The sequence below is a fragment of the Phyllostomus hastatus genome, unplaced genomic scaffold (genome assembly GCF_019186645.2).
Source record: "Phyllostomus hastatus isolate PE091 unplaced genomic scaffold, TTU_PhHast_1.1 phas_scaffold_501, whole genome shotgun sequence".
NCBI classification, from domain to species: Eukaryota; Metazoa; Chordata; class Mammalia; order Chiroptera; family Phyllostomidae; genus Phyllostomus; species Phyllostomus hastatus.
Window position 1 is genome coordinate 32,676,267 of NW_025334033.1, and position 19,699 is coordinate 32,695,965.

The 19,699-nt window shown below is 36.7% G+C and overlaps 1 protein-coding gene and 1 pseudogene across 2 annotated transcripts in view; both read right to left on the reverse strand.

Annotated features, from left to right (window-relative positions):
* The window catches only part of SOS2 (SOS Ras/Rho guanine nucleotide exchange factor 2), a 94,202-nt gene that overhangs the window by 65,698 nt on the left and 8,805 nt on the right, over positions 1-19,699 (reverse strand). For both annotated transcript variants that reach the window (XM_045822131.1, XM_045822130.1), the window contains exons 2-3: positions 2,523-2,648; positions 89-220 (exon numbers count right to left, since the gene is read on the reverse strand). In XM_045822131.1, coding sequence (XP_045678087.1) covers positions 89-220; positions 2,523-2,648 — 258 coding nt within the window. The remainder of the gene's footprint in view (positions 1-88; positions 221-2,522; positions 2,649-19,699) is intronic.
* Positions 9,532-10,665, reverse strand: LOC123808338 (annotated as a pseudogene).

Sequence of the window (19,699 nt, forward strand, 5' to 3'; positions counted from 1 at the left end):
AACACAAACTATACTATATATACACCAATACTATAGGTAAATATTATTTGTTATAAAGAACTTCCCCAATGTTTAATTTCTTTATTACCTTCAGTGAAGGATGGATTTTGTCCACAGGCAATAAGAGAGGATTTCTTCGTTTTCGTTTCTCTATGGCCGACTGTGCATCAGCTATAGCCCATTTATCAATTGGATGAGGAAAGGTCTTTTGAACTCGTTCCTATTCAGATCATAGCAGTACTATTGTTAATAGAAGTGCTCTAAGTAGAAAATTCATATAACTTTACCACCATTCTTAATGGTAGCAGATAATAGTAACATAAGGTTTTGATTCCTGTAATAAGTAAAATTTTTAAAAAATCAATGGGATTATCAAGATTCTTCAACATGATTCCCATGGGTAAATAAAAAGGTAAAATTTAAACAGAAAGCTTTAAATATAAGCATAATTAAAATGAAACAGATTTTAAAAAGTAATAATGTCAGGAAAGATTAAAGCTAGCATAAAATACTGCATCAGTGATTTTATAGTAAGATTTCCAGGGTTAAAATACCAGCAGAAGTTAATCATTATTAATAATTATTATGCAGTCACTCCCCTTTCACTAATTTTGAAGCTTCAAATATAGAGAAGAATTTTAAAAAGAAGAGAGATCATGTACCTCTTAGAGGATCAACTGGGTGGCAGAGCTTACAATGAAGGAAATGCATCTCTTGGTAAAAAAACGCAAGCCTTTTAAATGATGATTTATGATTCATCTAACCTTAAATTGAACCAGTAATTGGCATGAATAAGGGAAGTAATGATAAGTGAATCAAACCCCAATTGAGCAGAATTTATTTTTTAAATTATATTCAGCTTTGAGATTATTTAGCTACTGAGAAGTATGCTTTTATTATATTTATTTAAGGACCAATTCTTACAGCAGAAAATAGGAAAACAAATGCTTTAATTCCCAGAGTCTCTAAAACTCATAGTAGCTCAATTACTCCAAATTAAGATTTTCCTTCATACTGGAAGCTGTTGACTTATTATAGAAACAATTTTCAAAGGAAAGATAAGATAAGCAGTCTAGTGCAAAAGTTAATTTCAAAAAGCTATACTCACAGATACTACTAAAAATCTAAAAATACTCCCATGTTACTGAACCAAAACAGTATTTTAGCAATGCATCACACATGGTCTTTTAGTGGTGTGTGTGTAAGATTTATACTAGTCTTTTATTGAGGCAACAAATGTTGCCTCATACACACAGCAAATACACAGATCTGAAGTATACAACTCACTGAATTCTGAAAAATGCTTTACTATACTAATCAAGATATAAAATATTCCACCCCTCAAAGGCAACCACCCGCCATCTTGATTTCTGTCACCATTAATTTTAGCTGTTTCTGAACTTCATCTAAATGGCATCATACAATATGTATTCCCTAGGGTCTGGATTTTTTGCTCTACATCATGTCAGTGAAGTGTAGGTATGTTACTGCATATATCAATAGTTTATTCTTTTATTTTATTATGAGTAGTATTCCATTTTATAAATCTACCACAATTTGTTTAGCCATTTTCTTGTTGATGGAAATTTAGATTGTTTCTAATTTTTGGCTATCATGAATAAAACTACTTCCATATTCATGTATAAGACTTTTTGTGAACATAATTTTCATTTATTTAGGGTTAAATACCTAGGAGTAAATTTGCTGGGTCATAAGCTAGATACATATTTAACTTTATAAGGAACTGCCAACAATTTTCCGAAGTGTTTATACAATTTCCACTCCCATTATCAGTGTAAATATTTCTAGTTGCTCTACATCTTATTAACATTTGGTTTTATCGGTCTTTAATTTCATCCCTTTTAGGAAATAGTAACTCATCGTGGTTTTAATTTCTATCTCATTGATGAGTTGTGAGCTTAAACATCTTTTCATGTGTTTACTGGCCATTAGTAGATCTTCTTTTACTAAATGTCTGTTCAAGACTTTTGCCCCTTTGGGATAAAAGTAGGCTATCTTTTTATTATTGATTTGTTGGAGTCTTAACATACTCTGTATACAAATTCTTTGTAAGGAATTGCAAACATTTTCTCCCAGTCTATGACTTACATGTTTTTTTCCTCATCAATTTTATTCTTTAATACTTACTGTCTTTAAGTCCTCTATAAAAAATACTTGCTTCAACCTCAGGTTATGAACGTACTCTGCATTTTTTTCTAGAAAATTTATAGTTTTTGCTTTTATGTTTAAGATCACGATCCATCATGAATTAATTTTTGTGTGAAATAGGTTTCAAGGGGTTTTCACCCAATAAATTTATCCAGTTGTTCTAGCACTTTTTTTTTTTGCTGACAAACCCCATTGAATTGTCTTGATGTCTATTGAAAATGAACTGACCATATAATCCACATACGATTTCAATGGCATTAATGTCTACAATAATTAACAATGATACTATTTGAATTCAAAAATTAATTTGTACAGTTGTTCAGTGTGTTTTTAAAATAACGAAATAGTTTTACCTCTACATCTTGAACAGTCCTTGGTTGGGCCATGCATAATTTATTAAGTAGCTGAAAAATCAGCTCTTCAATGTAATAGAGAGATTCTTCATTAGCTGAGAGATTGGGATGTACTTGCTCCTGAACCTTTAAAAACAAAGGTCTTAGTTGACATACAAGCAAAATAATATTTATTGAATAGATGTCACAGAATTGTATCTATATAATTTACTAGCATGGTATACTCAAACAGAGACATAAATCACAAAGATTAAAAAATACCTGTACTTGGTGGCTTTTGTAAACTTTTCTTATCCTGCAGAGCAGTGATTCTTAAGCTTTCTGGAATCCTATGAAAATCTATTGTTCTCCTTACCACCAAAAAGATCATATACACATACACTATTCTATATAATTTCAGAGGAATCACAAATACCCTGAAGTTAACTAATGTATCTACTAAAAGTCCCTGAACACTAGCTCAGAAATCCCAGCAACAGAGGTATCTCCAAATAACCATAACACTTTACAAATTATGGACCTGGTCTATGAAGTAGATACTAGTCCACTTTCTTTTACAATGTTATGCACTCCCTCCTTATTGTCACCATGTAGATTTGCTGAGCTGTTTTGTTGTTAGATATCACTCTCTTTTTTTGCCCTTTAATAACTTTTTATTTTTCAATTAGTTGATGTACAATATTATATTAGTTTCAGATGTACAATTCTGCAATTAGACATTTATATAACTTGTGAAGTGATCATCCTGATAAAACTACTATCCATCTGACACCATACATAGTTATTACAATATTACTGACTACATTCCCTATGCTGTACTTTATATCCCCAGGACTATTTTTTACTACCAATTTGCACTTCTTAATTCCTTCACCTTTTTCTCCCATCCTCCTAACTGTCCTCCAATCTGGCACCTGTCAAAACTTCCTCTATATCTAGAGTCTGTTTCTAGTCAGCTTATTCATTTATTTTATTTTTTTAATTCCATATACAAGTGAAATCACATGGCATTTTTCTTTCTCTAACTTATTTCACTGCACAGTATCCTCTAAGTCCATCCACATGTTGTTGCAAATGGCAAGATTTCATTCCTTTTTTATATGGCTGAATCATATTTCATTGTGTATATGCACCACTTCTTTATCCATTCATCTAGTGAGGGACACTTAGGTTGCTTCCATGTCTTGGCTATTGTACATAATGCTGAGTTTCTTTGGATAAATACCAAGAAGTGGAATTGCTGGGCCCTTTGTTGTCTCTTATTATAGTCTTTGCTTTAAAGTCTATTTTGTCTAGCATTAGTATTGCACTTCTAGTTTTGTATTGTTTTGTTTAGTTTCCACTTTCATAAGATACCTTCTCCTATCTCTTTAATTTCTGTCTGTGTCTTTTGAAGTGAGTCTCCTGTAGGCAGCATATCTAAGGGTCTTGTTTTGTTATCCATTCAGCCACCCTACGTCTGATAGGAGCATTTAATCCATTTAGATTTAAAGTAATTGTTGATAAGCATATAGTTATTGCCAATTTTTATTCATAGTTTTCTTCTTTTTTTTCTTCTTCTTCTTCTTCTTAAAAAAGACCCTTTAACATTTCTTATAATACTGGTTTGATGGATGAACTCCTTTAGCTTTTTGTGGTCTGGAAAGCTCCTTATCTGTCCTTTGATTCTAAATGATAGCTTTGGTGGGTAGAGTAATCCTGGTTGTAAGTCTTTATTTTTCATCACTTTGAATATTTCATGCCAATCCCTTCTAGCCTGCAAAGTTTCTGTTGAGAAATAAGCCGACAGTCTTATGGGAACTCCACTGTAAGTAACTAAGGGCCGTTCTCTTGCTGCTTTTAATATTCTTTGTTTTCAATCTTTGGTATTTTAATGATGATGTATCTTGACATGGGTCCTCTTTGGTTTCATCTTGTTTGGGACTCTCTGTGCTTCTTACATTTATATGTCTATTTATTTCACCAGGTTAGGGAATTTTTGTCATTATTTTTTCAAATAATTTTTCAATTCCTTACTCTCTCCTCTTCTTCTGGCACTCCCATGATGTGAATGTTAGTATACTTGAATTGTCCCAGAGACTCCTTAAATTATTTTAATTTTTTAAATTCTCTTTTCTTTTTGCTGTTCTGATTGTTTTCTGTTTTCTTATTTTCCAAAATGATGATATGACCCTCTGTTTTGTCTACTCTACTGTTGACTCCCTACACTATGTTCTTCATTTCTATCTGGTTCTATTATATGTTCTATCTCCATTTTTAAGTTTCCTATATCTCTTTGTTGAAGTTCTCATTAAATTCATCTATTCCTCCCCTAAGAGTATTAAGCATCCATGTAACACTGTTTTGAACTCTACATCTGTTAGATTGCTTGTCTTCATTTTATTTAGTTTTTTTTCTGACGTTGTGTTCTATTCTTTCTTTTGGAACATGTTTGTCTCCTCATTTTGGCTGCCTGCCTGTGTTTGTTTCTATGTATTAGGTTCAGCTGCTACATCCCCCAGTCTTGCTAGAGTAACCTTATATAGTAGATGTCCTGTATGTCCCAGTGGTACAGCCTTCCCAGTCACCAAAGCTGTGGGGCTGTGTGTACCCTCCTGCTGTAGTTGAGCCTTGATTGCTGTGGCACGTCAATGGGAGGGATTTACCCACAGGCCAATTGGCTGTATGTACTGGCTGCAACTACAGAGAAGGAACTGCTATGCAGGGCCATCCTCATGGAGCAGGACCCACTTTAGCAATGAGTTCATCCCTTGAGTATGTCCCTCATGGAGGTGGTTGGGTAATGCTCTGATGTGGTCTGAAGTTGTCCACCCAGTCTGCTGGCTCTGGGTCCTCCAGGGAGGTGCAGGCCAAGATCAGCCGCTGTCTGTTGCCTGCCTGGGGTCTGCCTGGGGCCACCTGGCATGAGCTACAAAGGGATTCAGATGGCTGCTACTTGTGCTGGGCATGGAGGTGCCCAGGAGAAGACAAGCTGAGAAATGAGGCTGGCTGCTACTAGTGCTGGGAGTGGGGCAACTTAGCAAGAGGTACAAGGCACACTGTGGCCAGGTGCTGCTTGTCTGGGGTTTGTGAACCTTTGAGAGATTTTAGGTAAGTCCAAAGCATGAGCCAAGATAGGCCATTCATATGGAAAAGCCATTGAAAACAGCTTGGTGTGGATGGGGTCTCAGGGAATTGCTGGGTGAACAGTGTTAGCCAGATTGATGGAGATTCACATATGGTGCCTGCCTGCTGGCTCTGTGGGGGGAGGGCTCAGAGAAGAACAATGGCCTCTGCCAGCACTTCTGGCTGGGAGAAAGCTACCTCTCCAACTCTCACCCCAAAGCCAGACAATTCAGTTCCTCCACACATGTCCCTGGTGCTTTTTAAATTGTTGTCCCAATGCTGTAGCTTAGAGAGAGTAAGTTCTAGGAGGAACACCTGGTATTCCAACAGCCTTCATCTCACTCAGCCACACTCCCCACTGGTTTTCAAAACCAGAAGTTATGTGGACTTCTCTTCCCAGCACTGGAATCCTGGGCTGTATAAGAGGCCTGGTGTGTGGCTGGGATTTCTTGATCCTCAGGGAGGACCTGTGTAGCAGAGATATCCCTCCTGATTTTTAACCACCACACATAGGTATGGGATCAGCCCAGTCTACATCTCTGCCCCTCGTACCAGTCTCCACCTGGCTTCTTTATATCCTTAGTTACAGAGCTTCCATTCAACTAGATTTCAGGCAGTTCTGAATAATAATTATTTTGAAGTTTACTTGCAATTATGATGTGGCTGCAGGAGGATGCAAGTACCGCATTTACCTACTCTACTATCTTGACTGGAGGCCTGTTGTTAAATTTCTTAAAGTTAGAACCTAGTTTTGTCCTAAAAAATAATCCAGTCAAACTGGACATGGAGAATAACACAGTAAAACATAGTAGCTAGTGTATAGTAGATGTTATGTAAGTATTTGTTTTAAGAATAGTTGAGAAAAGTTATCACCGTAACTTTATGCCACAGTATTAGAAGGATACAAGTGCTACTGACATAAAAATTAATAAAAAATTTAAAGTCTTATATTACTTAAAAACTCATTAATTAAAAACCTTCTCACAAAGAAAATAGCATGAAATTGGCCACTGCATCTAAATTCTCAAAATTTATCATAAAATTGCTCATATAGCCTCTTGTATTTTGTAAGTCTGTAGTATCTTTAGTAATGCCCCTCCTTTCACTCCTAATATTTGTGTTTATTCTTTTCTTGATAAGTCTCTCAGAGATTTATCAACTTTATTAAACTTTTCAAGAACCAACTTTTGGCTTTCTTGATTCTATTTTATGTATATTGTATATTTCATTTATATTTGCTTCATCTTCATATTTTCTTCTGCTTTTTATTTATTTTTTCTAACTTCTTGAGACAGATACTTCATCTGTATTTTTCAACCTTTCTTTTTTTTATACGTATATTTTCTCTAAGAACTACTTTCGTAAAAAAAAAAAGCACAGATTTTGATATGGAATATTTTGTAGTCACCCATTTCAAAATAGTTTCTAATTTCCAGTGTGGTTTCTTCTTTGACTTTCAAAATTTACAAGCATACTTCTTAATTTCTAAACATATGGGATTTTAATTATTTTATTTTTTAAATATATTGTATTGATTATGCTATTACAGTTGTCTCATTTTCCCCCTTCACTCCCCTCCACCCTGCACACCTCCTCCCACCTACATTCCCCCCCCCACTTTAGTTCATGTCCATGGGTCATAAGTTCTTTAGCTTCTACATTTCCCATACTATTCTTGTCCTCCCCCTACCTATTTCCTACCTACCATCTATGCTACTTATTCTCTGCACCTTTTCCCCCTCTCTCTTCCTCCCACTCCCCTGTTGCTAACCCTCCATGTGATCTCCATTTCTGTGGTTCTGTTCCTGTTCTAGTTGTTTGCTTAGTTTGCTTTTGTTTTTGTTTTAGGTGTGGCTGCTAATAATTGTGAGCTTGCTATCTTTTTACTATACATGTTTTTTATCTTCTTTTTCTTAGATAAGTCCCCTTAACATTTCATATAATAAGGGCTTGGTGATGATGAACTCCTTTAACTTGACCTTATCTGAGAAGCACTTTATCTGCCCTTCCATTCTAAATGAAAGCTTTGCTGGATAGAGCAATCTTGAATGTAGGTCCTTGCCTTTCATGACTTGGAATACTTTTTTCCAGCCCCTTCTTGCCTGCAAGATTTCTTTTGAGAAATCAGCTGACAGCCTGATGGGAACTCCTTTGTAGGTGACTGTCCCCTTATCTCTTGCTGCTTCTAGGATTCTCTCCTTCATTTTTATCTTGGCTAATGTAATTATGATGTGCCTTGGTGTGTTCCTCCTTGGGTCCAACTTCTTTGGGGTTCTCTGAGCTTCCTGGGCTTCCTGGAAGTCTATTTCCTTTGCCAGATTGGGGAAGTTCTCCTTTATTACTTGTTCAAATAAGTTTTCCACTTCTTGCTCTTCCTCTTCCCCTTCTGGCACCCGTATAATTCAGATGTTGGAACATTTAACGATGTCCTGGAGGTTCCTAAGCCTCTCCTCATTTTTTGGAATTCTTGTTTCTTCATTCTTTTCTGTTTGGTTGTTTCTTTCTTCCTTCTGGTCCACTCCATTGATTTGAGTCCCAGTTTTCTTCCCATCACTATTGGTTCCCTGTGCATTTTCCTTCATTTCACTTAGTGTAGCTTTCATTTTTTCATCTAATTTGTGACCTAATTCAACCAATTCTGTGAGCATCCTGCTCACCAGTGCTTTGAACTGTGCATCTGATAGGTTGGCTATCTCTTCGTCGCTCAGTTATATTTGCTGTGGAGCTGTGATCTGCTCTTCTGCTTGGGCCATTTTTTTTGTCTTGTGGCGCCTGTTATGTAGTGAGGGGTGGAGCCTTAGGTGTCCACCAGGGCAGGGCAACCCAGTTGCTGGGTTGTGATGCTGTATGTGGGGGCAGGGTCAGAGAGGGAACAATGGCGCTTGCTCCTGTCAGATTTCAGTCCCTTCCGCCGCTTCCCCCAAGCAAACTTGGCCTTTCTGGTAATAATTCCCATGTGGGTGGGCTTGTGTAAATCCTAGGACCCTATGGGTCTCTCCAATGAACTCTCTCATGAGGCTGGGAGTCTCCCTGCACCTCAACCCCCACAGGTGTCCCCAATAGGTGCGTTGAGGCTTTATTTCCCGGCGCTGGGACCCTGGGTTGCACAGTCTGTCTTGCTCCCCAGCCTCGCCTGGTTTATCTGTGTGTGAATGTGGGGCTGCTTGGTCAGCCAGCTGCCTTGCATGCCGTGCCTCGCTTCACAATCACTGCCTCTCTGGGTCTGCCTGTTGCCACCCTACCCCAGGTGTCTTCCAGCCACCACCTGCGTGCCCAGGTCCACCCACTTCTGTCTTGCTCACCCAGTGCCGCCGCTTTTTGTGCTGCAACCCCTCTCCACCCAGCCACCCGACTCCCCCCTCCCCCAGCTACTCCCCCACCTACTGGTCTGGACGAATATGCTTATTTCAACTCCTTGGTTGTCAGACTTCCATACAGTTCAATTTTCTCTCAGTTCTGGTTGTTATTTTATTTTTAAATTGTTGTTGTCCTTATTTTGGTTGTGTGAGGAGGCACAGTGTGTCTACCTATACCTCCATCTTGGCCGGAAGTCTAATTATTTTATTTTTTCATAGCTTCAATGTTTATTCTGAGACAATATGCTTGTATGTACAAAGAACTCATGGCAGATATAGAAGACACTAAAACAGATTTCTTTGGAGAAAAAGATCAGGGACTTACGTAAATGACTCACATTTTACTGACTCTCCTGTAGTGTTTAAGTATTTTTAAAACCATGTGCATATGTTAAAAATAAAAAATAAATTGCTGAAGATATATTAAAAAGCAGCTTCTTCTTGTAGGACTTACTAATATAGTAGGTATAGTAGTGCCATAAAGCATTTTAATACTACTTTGGTCATATAAAACTGTTGTTCATAGTCCTTCTGTAGAACAAAAGTCTTTATTTGTCATCTTTCTCTCTTGTCTTTCTATATACCATCTCTTGGAAAGTGGCCAGAATGTTACTCTCTCTTCTATCTCTCTTCTTGGTTAAAAGATGCAAAGACTGTCCTCTCATCTGCACTGTGATCTGGTTCTCTTTACGTAGTCATACAGCATCCATTCTGTGATGCCTGTTACCACCCACAGCATACCCTGAGCATTCAAATGTAGCAATCTCTTCACTCTTCAGCCCAATTTCACCTCTTTGTGGGATATGCTTTCCAATTTTTACATACTCATCCAAAGCTGCACCTTCACCTGGGAGCAGGACATGGCCATGGATCAAAGGTTTCTCACCTTGAGAGGTGTGTATAATAGGTGCTCCTGGCCCTATTAGATCCATGGTATCTGCAATCTTTGAGTGCTCAGTCCAGATATCTTTTCTCAACTTCCCTTCAGAATGCCTATACCTTGAGTCACTGGGTTCTTTTTTTCGTTTTCTTAATCCTTTTTTTTCTTGTCTCCCCACTCCCCAACCTCATGTTTCTTTTTCTTCTCTTTGTTCCTGGCTCTTTTTGGCTGTTTCCCATCATCAAAGCTAAAATCAGTGTCAGAGTCTGAATTACTATCACTATTATCATTATATTTGCTGTATATTCTGCTGGACTTTTTCTCTTTTTCTTCCTTGTTTTGTTCAAAACAAAACAAAACAGGTCTTTTTCCTTTTTCTTTAGAGCTGAAATCTGAACTGCTGGTCTTCTGAGTGTTTTATCTCATCTTCAGAAGAGTTGTGTTCATCAGATTCCAGCTTTCAGGATACTCTGGAGACAGCCCCTGCATCTCAGGAACTGTTGAGTCCCCAAACCTTTCCTCTCTTTCAGCCACCTCTGTTGGTAGCTCTCCTTCTACATCTCCTAGTCTTCCACTACTGCTGGTCGGCTGCATAGTGGTGGTAGTGGTAGCACTGTCCACCACAGAAGATTGAATAAGATGAGAAGGCGTAGCTGCAGAGCCAGAGCATGTGGACGAGGGCACTCTGCAGACCCTGAGCGACTACCGGGATAAGATGCATGGGCCCACCCCATGGGAGCCTGAGGTCCTCGCAGCTGGAGGAGTAACAGAACAGTTGCTCCTCAAAGAGCAGCATCGCCATCACTGTCTCCGGGAGTCTGCAGTATCCTCAGAAGAGCAGAACCCAGACACTGGTGGCATCATATAAGGGATTTTTAAAAGTTACATTTTAACCCTGCCCAGTGTGGCTCAGTTGGTTGGAGCTTGACCATAAATGGAAAGGCTGATTCTTGGTCAGGGCACAGGTGGATGTTGCAGGTTCGGCCCCACGTCCGGTGCATACAAAAGGCAACCAATCTATGCTTCTCTTCTTCTCTCTCTCCCTCCCTTCCCCTCTCTCTAAAATCAATAAGCATGATCTTGCATAAGGCTTAAAAAAGTTATCTTTTTAAAAATTTATTTCTAGAATGATATCACTGTGGTCAGAAAAGATACTTTCTTATTTTAATTTTTAGTATGTGAAATTTGTTAACTTGCTTTTATAGCTCATTATATGCCCATAATTAGCTTATTTAGGAAGAAGTGCAACAATCTTAAGCAAACTTTCCCAGAGAACAGAAGAAGACCAAGACAGACTTCCCAATTTATTTTGAAGCCAGCCTTCATATAAAAACTCTTAAAGACAAAAATTATAGGCCATTATTTTCACTCATGAGCCTAAACACAATACAATATCAGCTAACTAAATTCCATTATATATATATATATTTTTTTTAATTATATAACATGACTAAATTGGGTTCACCCCAGGAATATAAACTTGGTTTAATGTTGGAAAATTAAACAAAGTAATTTACCTTGTTAACATAATAAAAGAAAAAATAATATGTTGATCTCAACAGATGCACAAAAAGCATCTAAAAATTCAACATTTATTTATAGTAAAACCTCTTAATGTACTTCCTTAATTTAATAAAGTATATCTACAAAAAAAGTTACCATTAACTATTAATGGTAAAATATTGAAAGCTTTCCTTTTGAGGTCAGGAAAAATAATTGTATCATGTCTATTCCACATTATACTGGAGATCTTAGCTAGTGCAGTACAGCAAGACAAAGAAATAAAAATTAGAAACTAATTTATAGATGATTTGATTGCCCACTGTGATAGTTAATTTTATGTGTCAACTTCTAGGCCAGAGAGTACCCAGATTATTTGGTTAAACATTTATTCTATGTATATCTGTGAGGGTGTTTCTAGATTAGATTAACATTTGAATGGGGGGCGGAGAAAGTAGAGGGGAATGTTGATTGAGTCTGTTTCTGTGGAGACACTAGACTAATATACCCATGAAGGAAAATCAAAATATTGTACAGATAAATTACTTGAATTCATAACGAATGAAACTGTACTCTATGTAACAGCAACACAGTTAGAAAATTTAAAAATATCATTCACAACAGAATTTTTAAAATGTACCATGTACTTTGGAATAAATCTTACAAATGAAGTTTAAGATCCCTAGTGAGAAAATTATGGCTCTGAGAAAAATTAATGATCTAAATAATTGAAATATATGTTCATGAATTATCAAACTTAATATTGTAAATATACCAATTCACCTCAAATGTATCCATAAAGTTAATACAATCACAGTCAAAACCAAACAGATTCTCTTTCTTCTCAATGAGGCATGACAGCAGACTCCCACTCCCCAGCAAACACAAAGATGCAGATCTTTGTGAAGTTTCTGATTGGCAAGACCATCACCCTTGAGTTTGAGTCCAGTGACACCACTGAGACCATCAAAACTAAAATCCAAGATAAGGAAGGCATCCAACCTGACCAGCAATATCTGATTTTTACAGGCAAACACCTACAGGATAGCTGCATTCTCTCCGGCTACAACATTCAGAAAGAGTCTACCCTGTACTTGGTGCTTCGTCTGTGGGGTGGCATCATCAAGCACCCCCTCTGCCAGCTTGTTGGGAAGTACAACTGCAACAACATGATTTGCCTCAGGTGTTAAGCCTAGTTGCACACCACTGCACTGATAACTGTTGTACTCAGTCACACCAACAACCTGCACCCCAAGAAGGTTAAATAAGGCCCCTCCACCACCTCCTCAGGTCAACAGGGCAGCCTTCCGCCTGAACCCCATGACCCTGGGGCCTCAATCAAGTCTCCCTTTCACTGACTGGGAAATAAAAACCCAAACAGGTTATTTTGCTGAAATTGACAAGACAATGTAAAGACTTATATGGAAATGCAAAAGGCTAAGAAAATCAGTCACACGCTCTTAAACAAGTACAAATATTTCCAGCAATTGTTACTGGGATTTATTACAAAGCTACAGTAATTAAGAATGTGATTCTCATATAATAATAGACAAACAGCCCTGGCTGGTGTGGCTCAGTTGAGTGGAGTGTCCTCCCATAAACCAAAGGGTCATGGGTTGGATTCCCCATCAAGAATGATGCAAGGGGCAACCAAATCATGTTTCTCTCACATCAATGTTTCTCTCCTTCTCTCTTCCACCCTTCCCCTCTAAGCATGTTTCTGGTGAGGATAAATAATAATAATAATAATAACAGAAAAACAAATGAAACAGAAGGAAGAGCAGAGAAACAAGTCCACAATTATTACAACAAAGGTGGCATTATAGAACACTGGAGGGGGGGAGGAGGTCGTGTTGTGGGAAGGTGGGGGAAGTGAGTGAATAGTAAACAACTGGATACCCACACGGAGAAGAATGAACCTCAACACCTATTCACATTTTACATAAAAATCAATTCTAGCTGGATTTGGATCTATTAAAAATAGATCTAATAAAGTTCTTACGATATAAAACAAGATAATATTGAAGGACTTTTGGACAAGATGGAGGTGTAGGTAGATACACTTTGCCTCCTCACACAACCAAAAGAAGGACAAAAACAAATTAAAAAACAAAAAAACAACCAGAACTGCCAGAAAATAGAACTGTATGGAAGTCCGACAACAAAGGAGGTAAAGAAAAAAATATTCACCCAGATTGGTAAGAAGGGCAGAAACAGGCAGCTAGGGTGGAGAGGACTCAAGGCAAGTCAAGGCAGTGGCTGGAGGAGCAGGCGGTCTCACACTTGTGTGCGGATAAACCAGGAGGAAAACTGGGGAGGGAGACAGACCGCACAACCCAGGATTCCAGCATGGGGAAATAAACCCTCAAAAGCTCTGGCTGCAAAAACCTGTGGGGGTTATGGCAGCAGGAGAAATTCCCAGCCTTATAGGAGAGTTTGTTGGAGAGACTCATGGGGTCTTGGAACATATAGAAACTCACCCACCCAGGAATCAGCACGAGAAGGGCCCAATTTGCTTGTGGGTAGTGAGGAAAGTGACTGAAAGTGGGCCCAGACCTGACCAAGTGGCATTGTTCCCTCTCAGACCCCTCCCTTACATATAACGCCACAATGCAGCAATGTAAGTTGCCCACCCTGGGGAATACCTAAGTCTCTGCCCTTTACAATGTCACAGGAGTACTGAGACAAAGAAATATAGCCCAAATGAAAGAACAGATCAAAACTCCAAAAACAGAACTACTGAATTTTTCAGACTGTAAGATGCACCAGACCATAAGACGCACCTAGGTTTTAGAGGAGGAAAATAGGGAAAAAATTTTTAAAGCAAAAAATGTGGTAAAATATTTAATAACATAAATAACATAGGCCACCGCCTCCAGCCCCACAGTGATCCATGTAAGCTACATTCAGACTATAAGATCCACCCCATTTCCCCCGCAAATGGGGGGTGCATCTTATAGTTCAAAAAGTACGGTAAGTGATGAAGAGATAGCCAACCTATCAGATGCAGAGTTCAAAACACTGGTAATCAGGATGCTTACAGAAGTGCTTGAGTATGCTCACAAAATAGAGGAAGAAGTGAAGGCTATGCAAAGTAAAATAAAGAAATATATACAGGGAACCAACAGTGAAGGGAAGGAAATCAGGACTCAAATCAACAATTTGGAAGAAAAAGGAAAAAATAAACATCCACTGGAACAGGATGAAGAACCAAGAATTCAAAAAATAAGGAGAGGCCTAGGAACCTCTACGACATCTCCAAAAGTGCCAACATCTGAATCATAGAGGTGCCAGAAAAAGAGGAAGAGCAGGAAATTGAAAACTTATTTGAAAAAATAATGAAAGAAAACTTCTCCAATCTGGAGAAAGAAATAGACTTCCAGGAAGTCCAGGAAGCACAGAGAGTCCCAAACAAGTTAGACCCAAAGAGTCACACACCATGACACATGATAATTAAAATGTTAAAGGTTACAGATAAGGAAAGAATCTGAAAAGCAGCAAGAGAAAAGGAGACAGTTACCTACAAAGGAGTTCCCATGAGACTATCAGCTAATTTCTCAAAAGAAACCTTGCAGGCAAGAAGGGGCTGGAAAGAAGTATTCAAAGTGATGAAAAGCAAGGAACTATATCCAAGATTACTCTATCCAGCAAAGCTATCATTTATAATGGAAGAAAAGATAAGATGCTTCCCAGCTAAGGTAAAGCTAAATTCATCATCACCAAACCATTATTATATGAAAAGTTAAAGAGACTTATTTAAGAAAAAGATCAAAACTATGAACAATAAATAAAATGACAACAAACTCAGAATTCTCAACAACTGAATCTAAAAAACAAAAAGTAAGCAAACAACTAGAACAGGAACAAAATCATAGATCATTTGGAGATTATCAACTGGGAGGAGGAAGGGGGAAGATGGGGGGAAAGGTACAGGGATTAAGGAGCAAAATTGGTAGGTACAAAATAGACAGGGGGAGGTTAATAACAGTATAGGAAATGGAGAAGCCAAAGAACTTATATGCACGACGCATGGACATGAACTAAGGGTGGGGGATGCTGGAGAGAATGGAGGTACTGGGCAGGGGGGAATAAATGGGGGGAAAACATGGGACAACTGTAATAGCATAATCAATAAAATGAAAGAAAAAAGAAAGAACTTAAGTAAAAGAGAAAAACATAATGTCTAATAGGGATAGATTTTTTTTTCTCTGTGATTAAGATTTTAGTAAATAATCTGCAAAGGAACCTCAACATTGAACATGAAAGTTTCATAAGACAAATTTCTTAAAATAACTGCAAATATGAAAACTCATAAAAACAAATATACAATGTTAAAATCTCACACATAAATACTAATCAAGATGACAATAAAATATAATCATACTTTGCACTTTGACAGTATTTACTATCTCAGCACCTTCAGAACAGTAAACATAAAACTACCACATAGAACAAACTCACCTGTCGTAATTTTCTGAAGGACTAGTCAGAAAAAGAGCAATTAAAATAATTTTCAGTCTTTAATAGTAGATTAACAAGTCAGACCTGTATTTTAGTTACATCATGTTTTCAAATTGCCAGAGGTATTTCCTTACACATACTCTGTTAACAAAATAGTCATACCATAGATCCAGGCACAGACACATAAAAAAGCATTAAACTTTAAATTGTTTTTACCCAAAGAAACTTTAGATTTGGCAAATTTCAAAATATTATTTTCTAATTCACATTTTTAAGTTCTTGAAATTTATAATCAAATAAAAATTCCTGCCAGTGTATTTGTTTAATCAACTAACATTTGAGTTTCTGGCACAATGTAGAAATAAATCCCTTTGGCTACACAGTGTGACATTTATCTTTGCCAAATTCTTCATTCCATTGCCAAGATTTCTGCAAGGCTGCAAATGTTAAGAATACTGGAAGTTTTGTTCGTTATGAAAGAGTTAAAATTCAACTTAAAAAGACAAAAGCAAGGTTTATAATATAGCAATTGATGGGTTAATCCTAAAATTCATAGAAAATACGAAGAACCTAGATTAGCCAAAGCATTCTTGAGAAAGGACAAAAAAAGAAAAAAAAACAAATTTCATTCTAAAGATATACACTAACAACTACAAAATATTGCTGATATAAAATTTATAAGATCTAAATAAATGAAAAGATGTAGTTTATAGGTTAGAAGACTCAATATTGTTAAGATGTCAATTTCTCTGAAATGATCTATAAATTCAACACAATTCCAAAATTCCAGTAGTTGGTTTTTTTTGAGAAATTGATATGTAGATTTTAACACTGCTATGGGAATACAAAGGTCCTAGATTAACCCAAACAACTCTGAAAAAGAACAAAGCTGGAGAGCTAAAACTACCTAATTTCAAAAATTTTTATAAAGCTACCATAATCAAAACATTACTGGACTGATGTAAAGATAGGCAGGAGGATAAATGGAATGGAATAAAGAATACAGAAATAAAATCATATATATATAGACAAGTGATTTTGATAAAGGCTAAAAAGAGAAAGGATAGCCTTTTTAAATAAATGGTGGTAGGAAAAACAGATATCCATATGTAAAAACACAAACATAACATATACAAAATTCTCATCATATATAAAAAATTAACTCAATATATCATAAATCAAAATGTAAAACCTAGAACTATGAAACTTCTAGAAGAAAAAATTGAAGTTTTTTGTAATTGTGGATTAACTAAAGATTTCTTAGCTATGACACTAAAGGTATATAGTCTCTACAAAAGCAAATAGATAAACTCCATAAAAATTTAAAACCTGCTCTTTAAAAATAACACTGAGAAAATAAAAAGTTATAGACTAAAAGAAAATCCTTGCAGAGCATCTATCCAATAAAGGATTTGTATTCCAACAGATAAATAACTATCAAAACTCAACAATAAGAAAACAAACAGCTTCCAGCCAAGTTGGAAGTGTATATAGACATGCTTCGCCTCCTTGCACAACCATAAGAAGGACCACAACTAAAGCCAAAAGAAAGTACAACCAGAACTGACAGAAAATTGAACTGAATGGAAGTCCAACAACTAAGGATTTAAAGAAGAAATACTCATCCAGACAGGTAGGAGGGGTGGAGATGGGGAACCAGGGCAGAGAGGACATGGTGTGGCAGCAGTAAAATGAGACAACTGTAATAGCATAACAAAATATACTTTTAAAAACAACAAAAATGGGCAAAAGATCTGACCCCTTCACCAAAGATAATATATGGATGGTAAACAAGAACATAAATATGCTCTACATTACTAATCATCTGCAAATGCAAACTAAAACCACAACAAGATACTGGTACACATCTATTAGAGTAGCTAAAATTAAATACCAAGTGTTGGCAGAAGAACTAGAATTCTCATATTGCTGATGGGAATGTAAAATTGTACAACAGTTTAAATGGAAAACAGTTTGATAGTTAATGAAAACATACACCTACTACCTGAGTCAGCCATTCTTTGGTAATTGTTCAAAAGAAAAGGAAACATATGGCCATCCAAATACTTGTATACAAATGTTTACAGCAGCTTTATTTGAAACAGCCAAGATCTAAAAACCAAATGTACATCAACAGGTGAATGGATAAACAAACAATGGTATAAATACACAATGGAATACTACTAAGCAATAAAAAGGAATGGCCTGCTGATATATGCAACAACATGAGTGAATTTGAAAATAATTATGTTGAGTGAAAAATGCCAAAACAGTATATACTGGATGATTCCATTATTACATAACTCCAGAAAGTGCAATCTATAGTGACAGAGAGTAAATCAGTGATTTCTTGGAGATGACGAGTGGGGAGGAGAAGGAGGGAAAAATCACAGAGAGTCATGAGAAAACTTATGGTGCCTAAGGATATACTCACTATACTGTTTCACTAATGTATACACACATAAAATGGAAACTGTACACTTTAAATATGTGCAGTTTTTTGTATGTCAATTATATTTCCAATAAAGTTGTTAAAATAATATAAAAATATAACTTAAGGTAGCAGTCTTCTGATCAAGGTATATAATCAAGAATTAAGACCACAGCTGTATACTATGATCTCACTAAGGTCAGGAATCATTTCTTACAAGGTTTCTTCCTATTTGCCCACTCCTTTTTCCTAACACACAGGTAACCTAGTATCTACTCCTTGTGCATAAAGAAAGCACTCTGTAAATACTTGCTAAATAAATAAATTCATGGTAGCAAACAGATTTCTTGGCCTGGTTGAAAACTGGAGACTGGGAAAAATTAAGCACTCTATAATATTTGCTTTTACTTCACTAGATATATACCTGGAGACTTAGTTATCTCATAAAACATTATAAATGAGGAGATTCCTATTCCATGTTCCCCCATTCCCACTGTCTACTAATATTCACTTCTCACTTAGATTCAGTGTTCTTAATTAGGTGCTTTCTTGATAGGTTTTCAATGTATTGTGGGTTTATTTAAAAGAAATCACAGGCCAGGAATCTCATTCTAATTAGCTTAATATTAGGTGAAGGCTTACCATAAAATAATCAAAACATGCAGAAAAGTCTATCAGCTGAAGCTAAAATTTTTGTCATTAAAATTTTCCTTGATTGGCATGAAATGGCATGTGATCTGCAAGTACCTTCCCATACAAGCAGGCCACTAACTAGCCTGTAAAGCCAAGAAAGTTAGATCAATGGTTCTCAACTTGTTCCAGTGGCAGAACATTTGGAAGCCACAGTGCTCTTAGCAGAACATGATATATTAAGATACTTATATTTCATCATAGTAAGGAGAGATATGTTAGTATAAATAACTATAAAATTTTTAACTATAGGCCCATGTTTTTAAGAGAAAACCAAAAGTACCATAAGCTGTTTTCCCTGTAAAACCTCTCTATCTCTTGTTCATGTATTCCTCTACTCACCAGCAAGTAAGCTGCAGCAGGAAACAGACTTAAGAAAAGCTTATGAGAAAAAAAATAAAATAAAAATAAATATTGGCTTTTCCCCCCGTGCACGAGGAAATTATTACTATTATTAAATATGTTTTATTCAGTCAAAATTTAAGACTCATTTGGCCAAATATCCACATCCTTTAGTCTACTATCAAACTACCATGTGTACTCTTTCTTAAAGAAGATCTGCCTGACAAGGTACCTGCACTCAAGGAGTAACGCAAGTTCTCCTTCACAACTGCCCTCCTCCCACTTTACTGAAGAAAGGCTGATGCCTTACTTATCCTAAATCTCACTATGCTGTGTTGCCCAGGGGTGCAATAAAATAAAGAAACAGAAATCCTACGACACTAAACAAAGAGAGAATTACAAGTATTTTTCA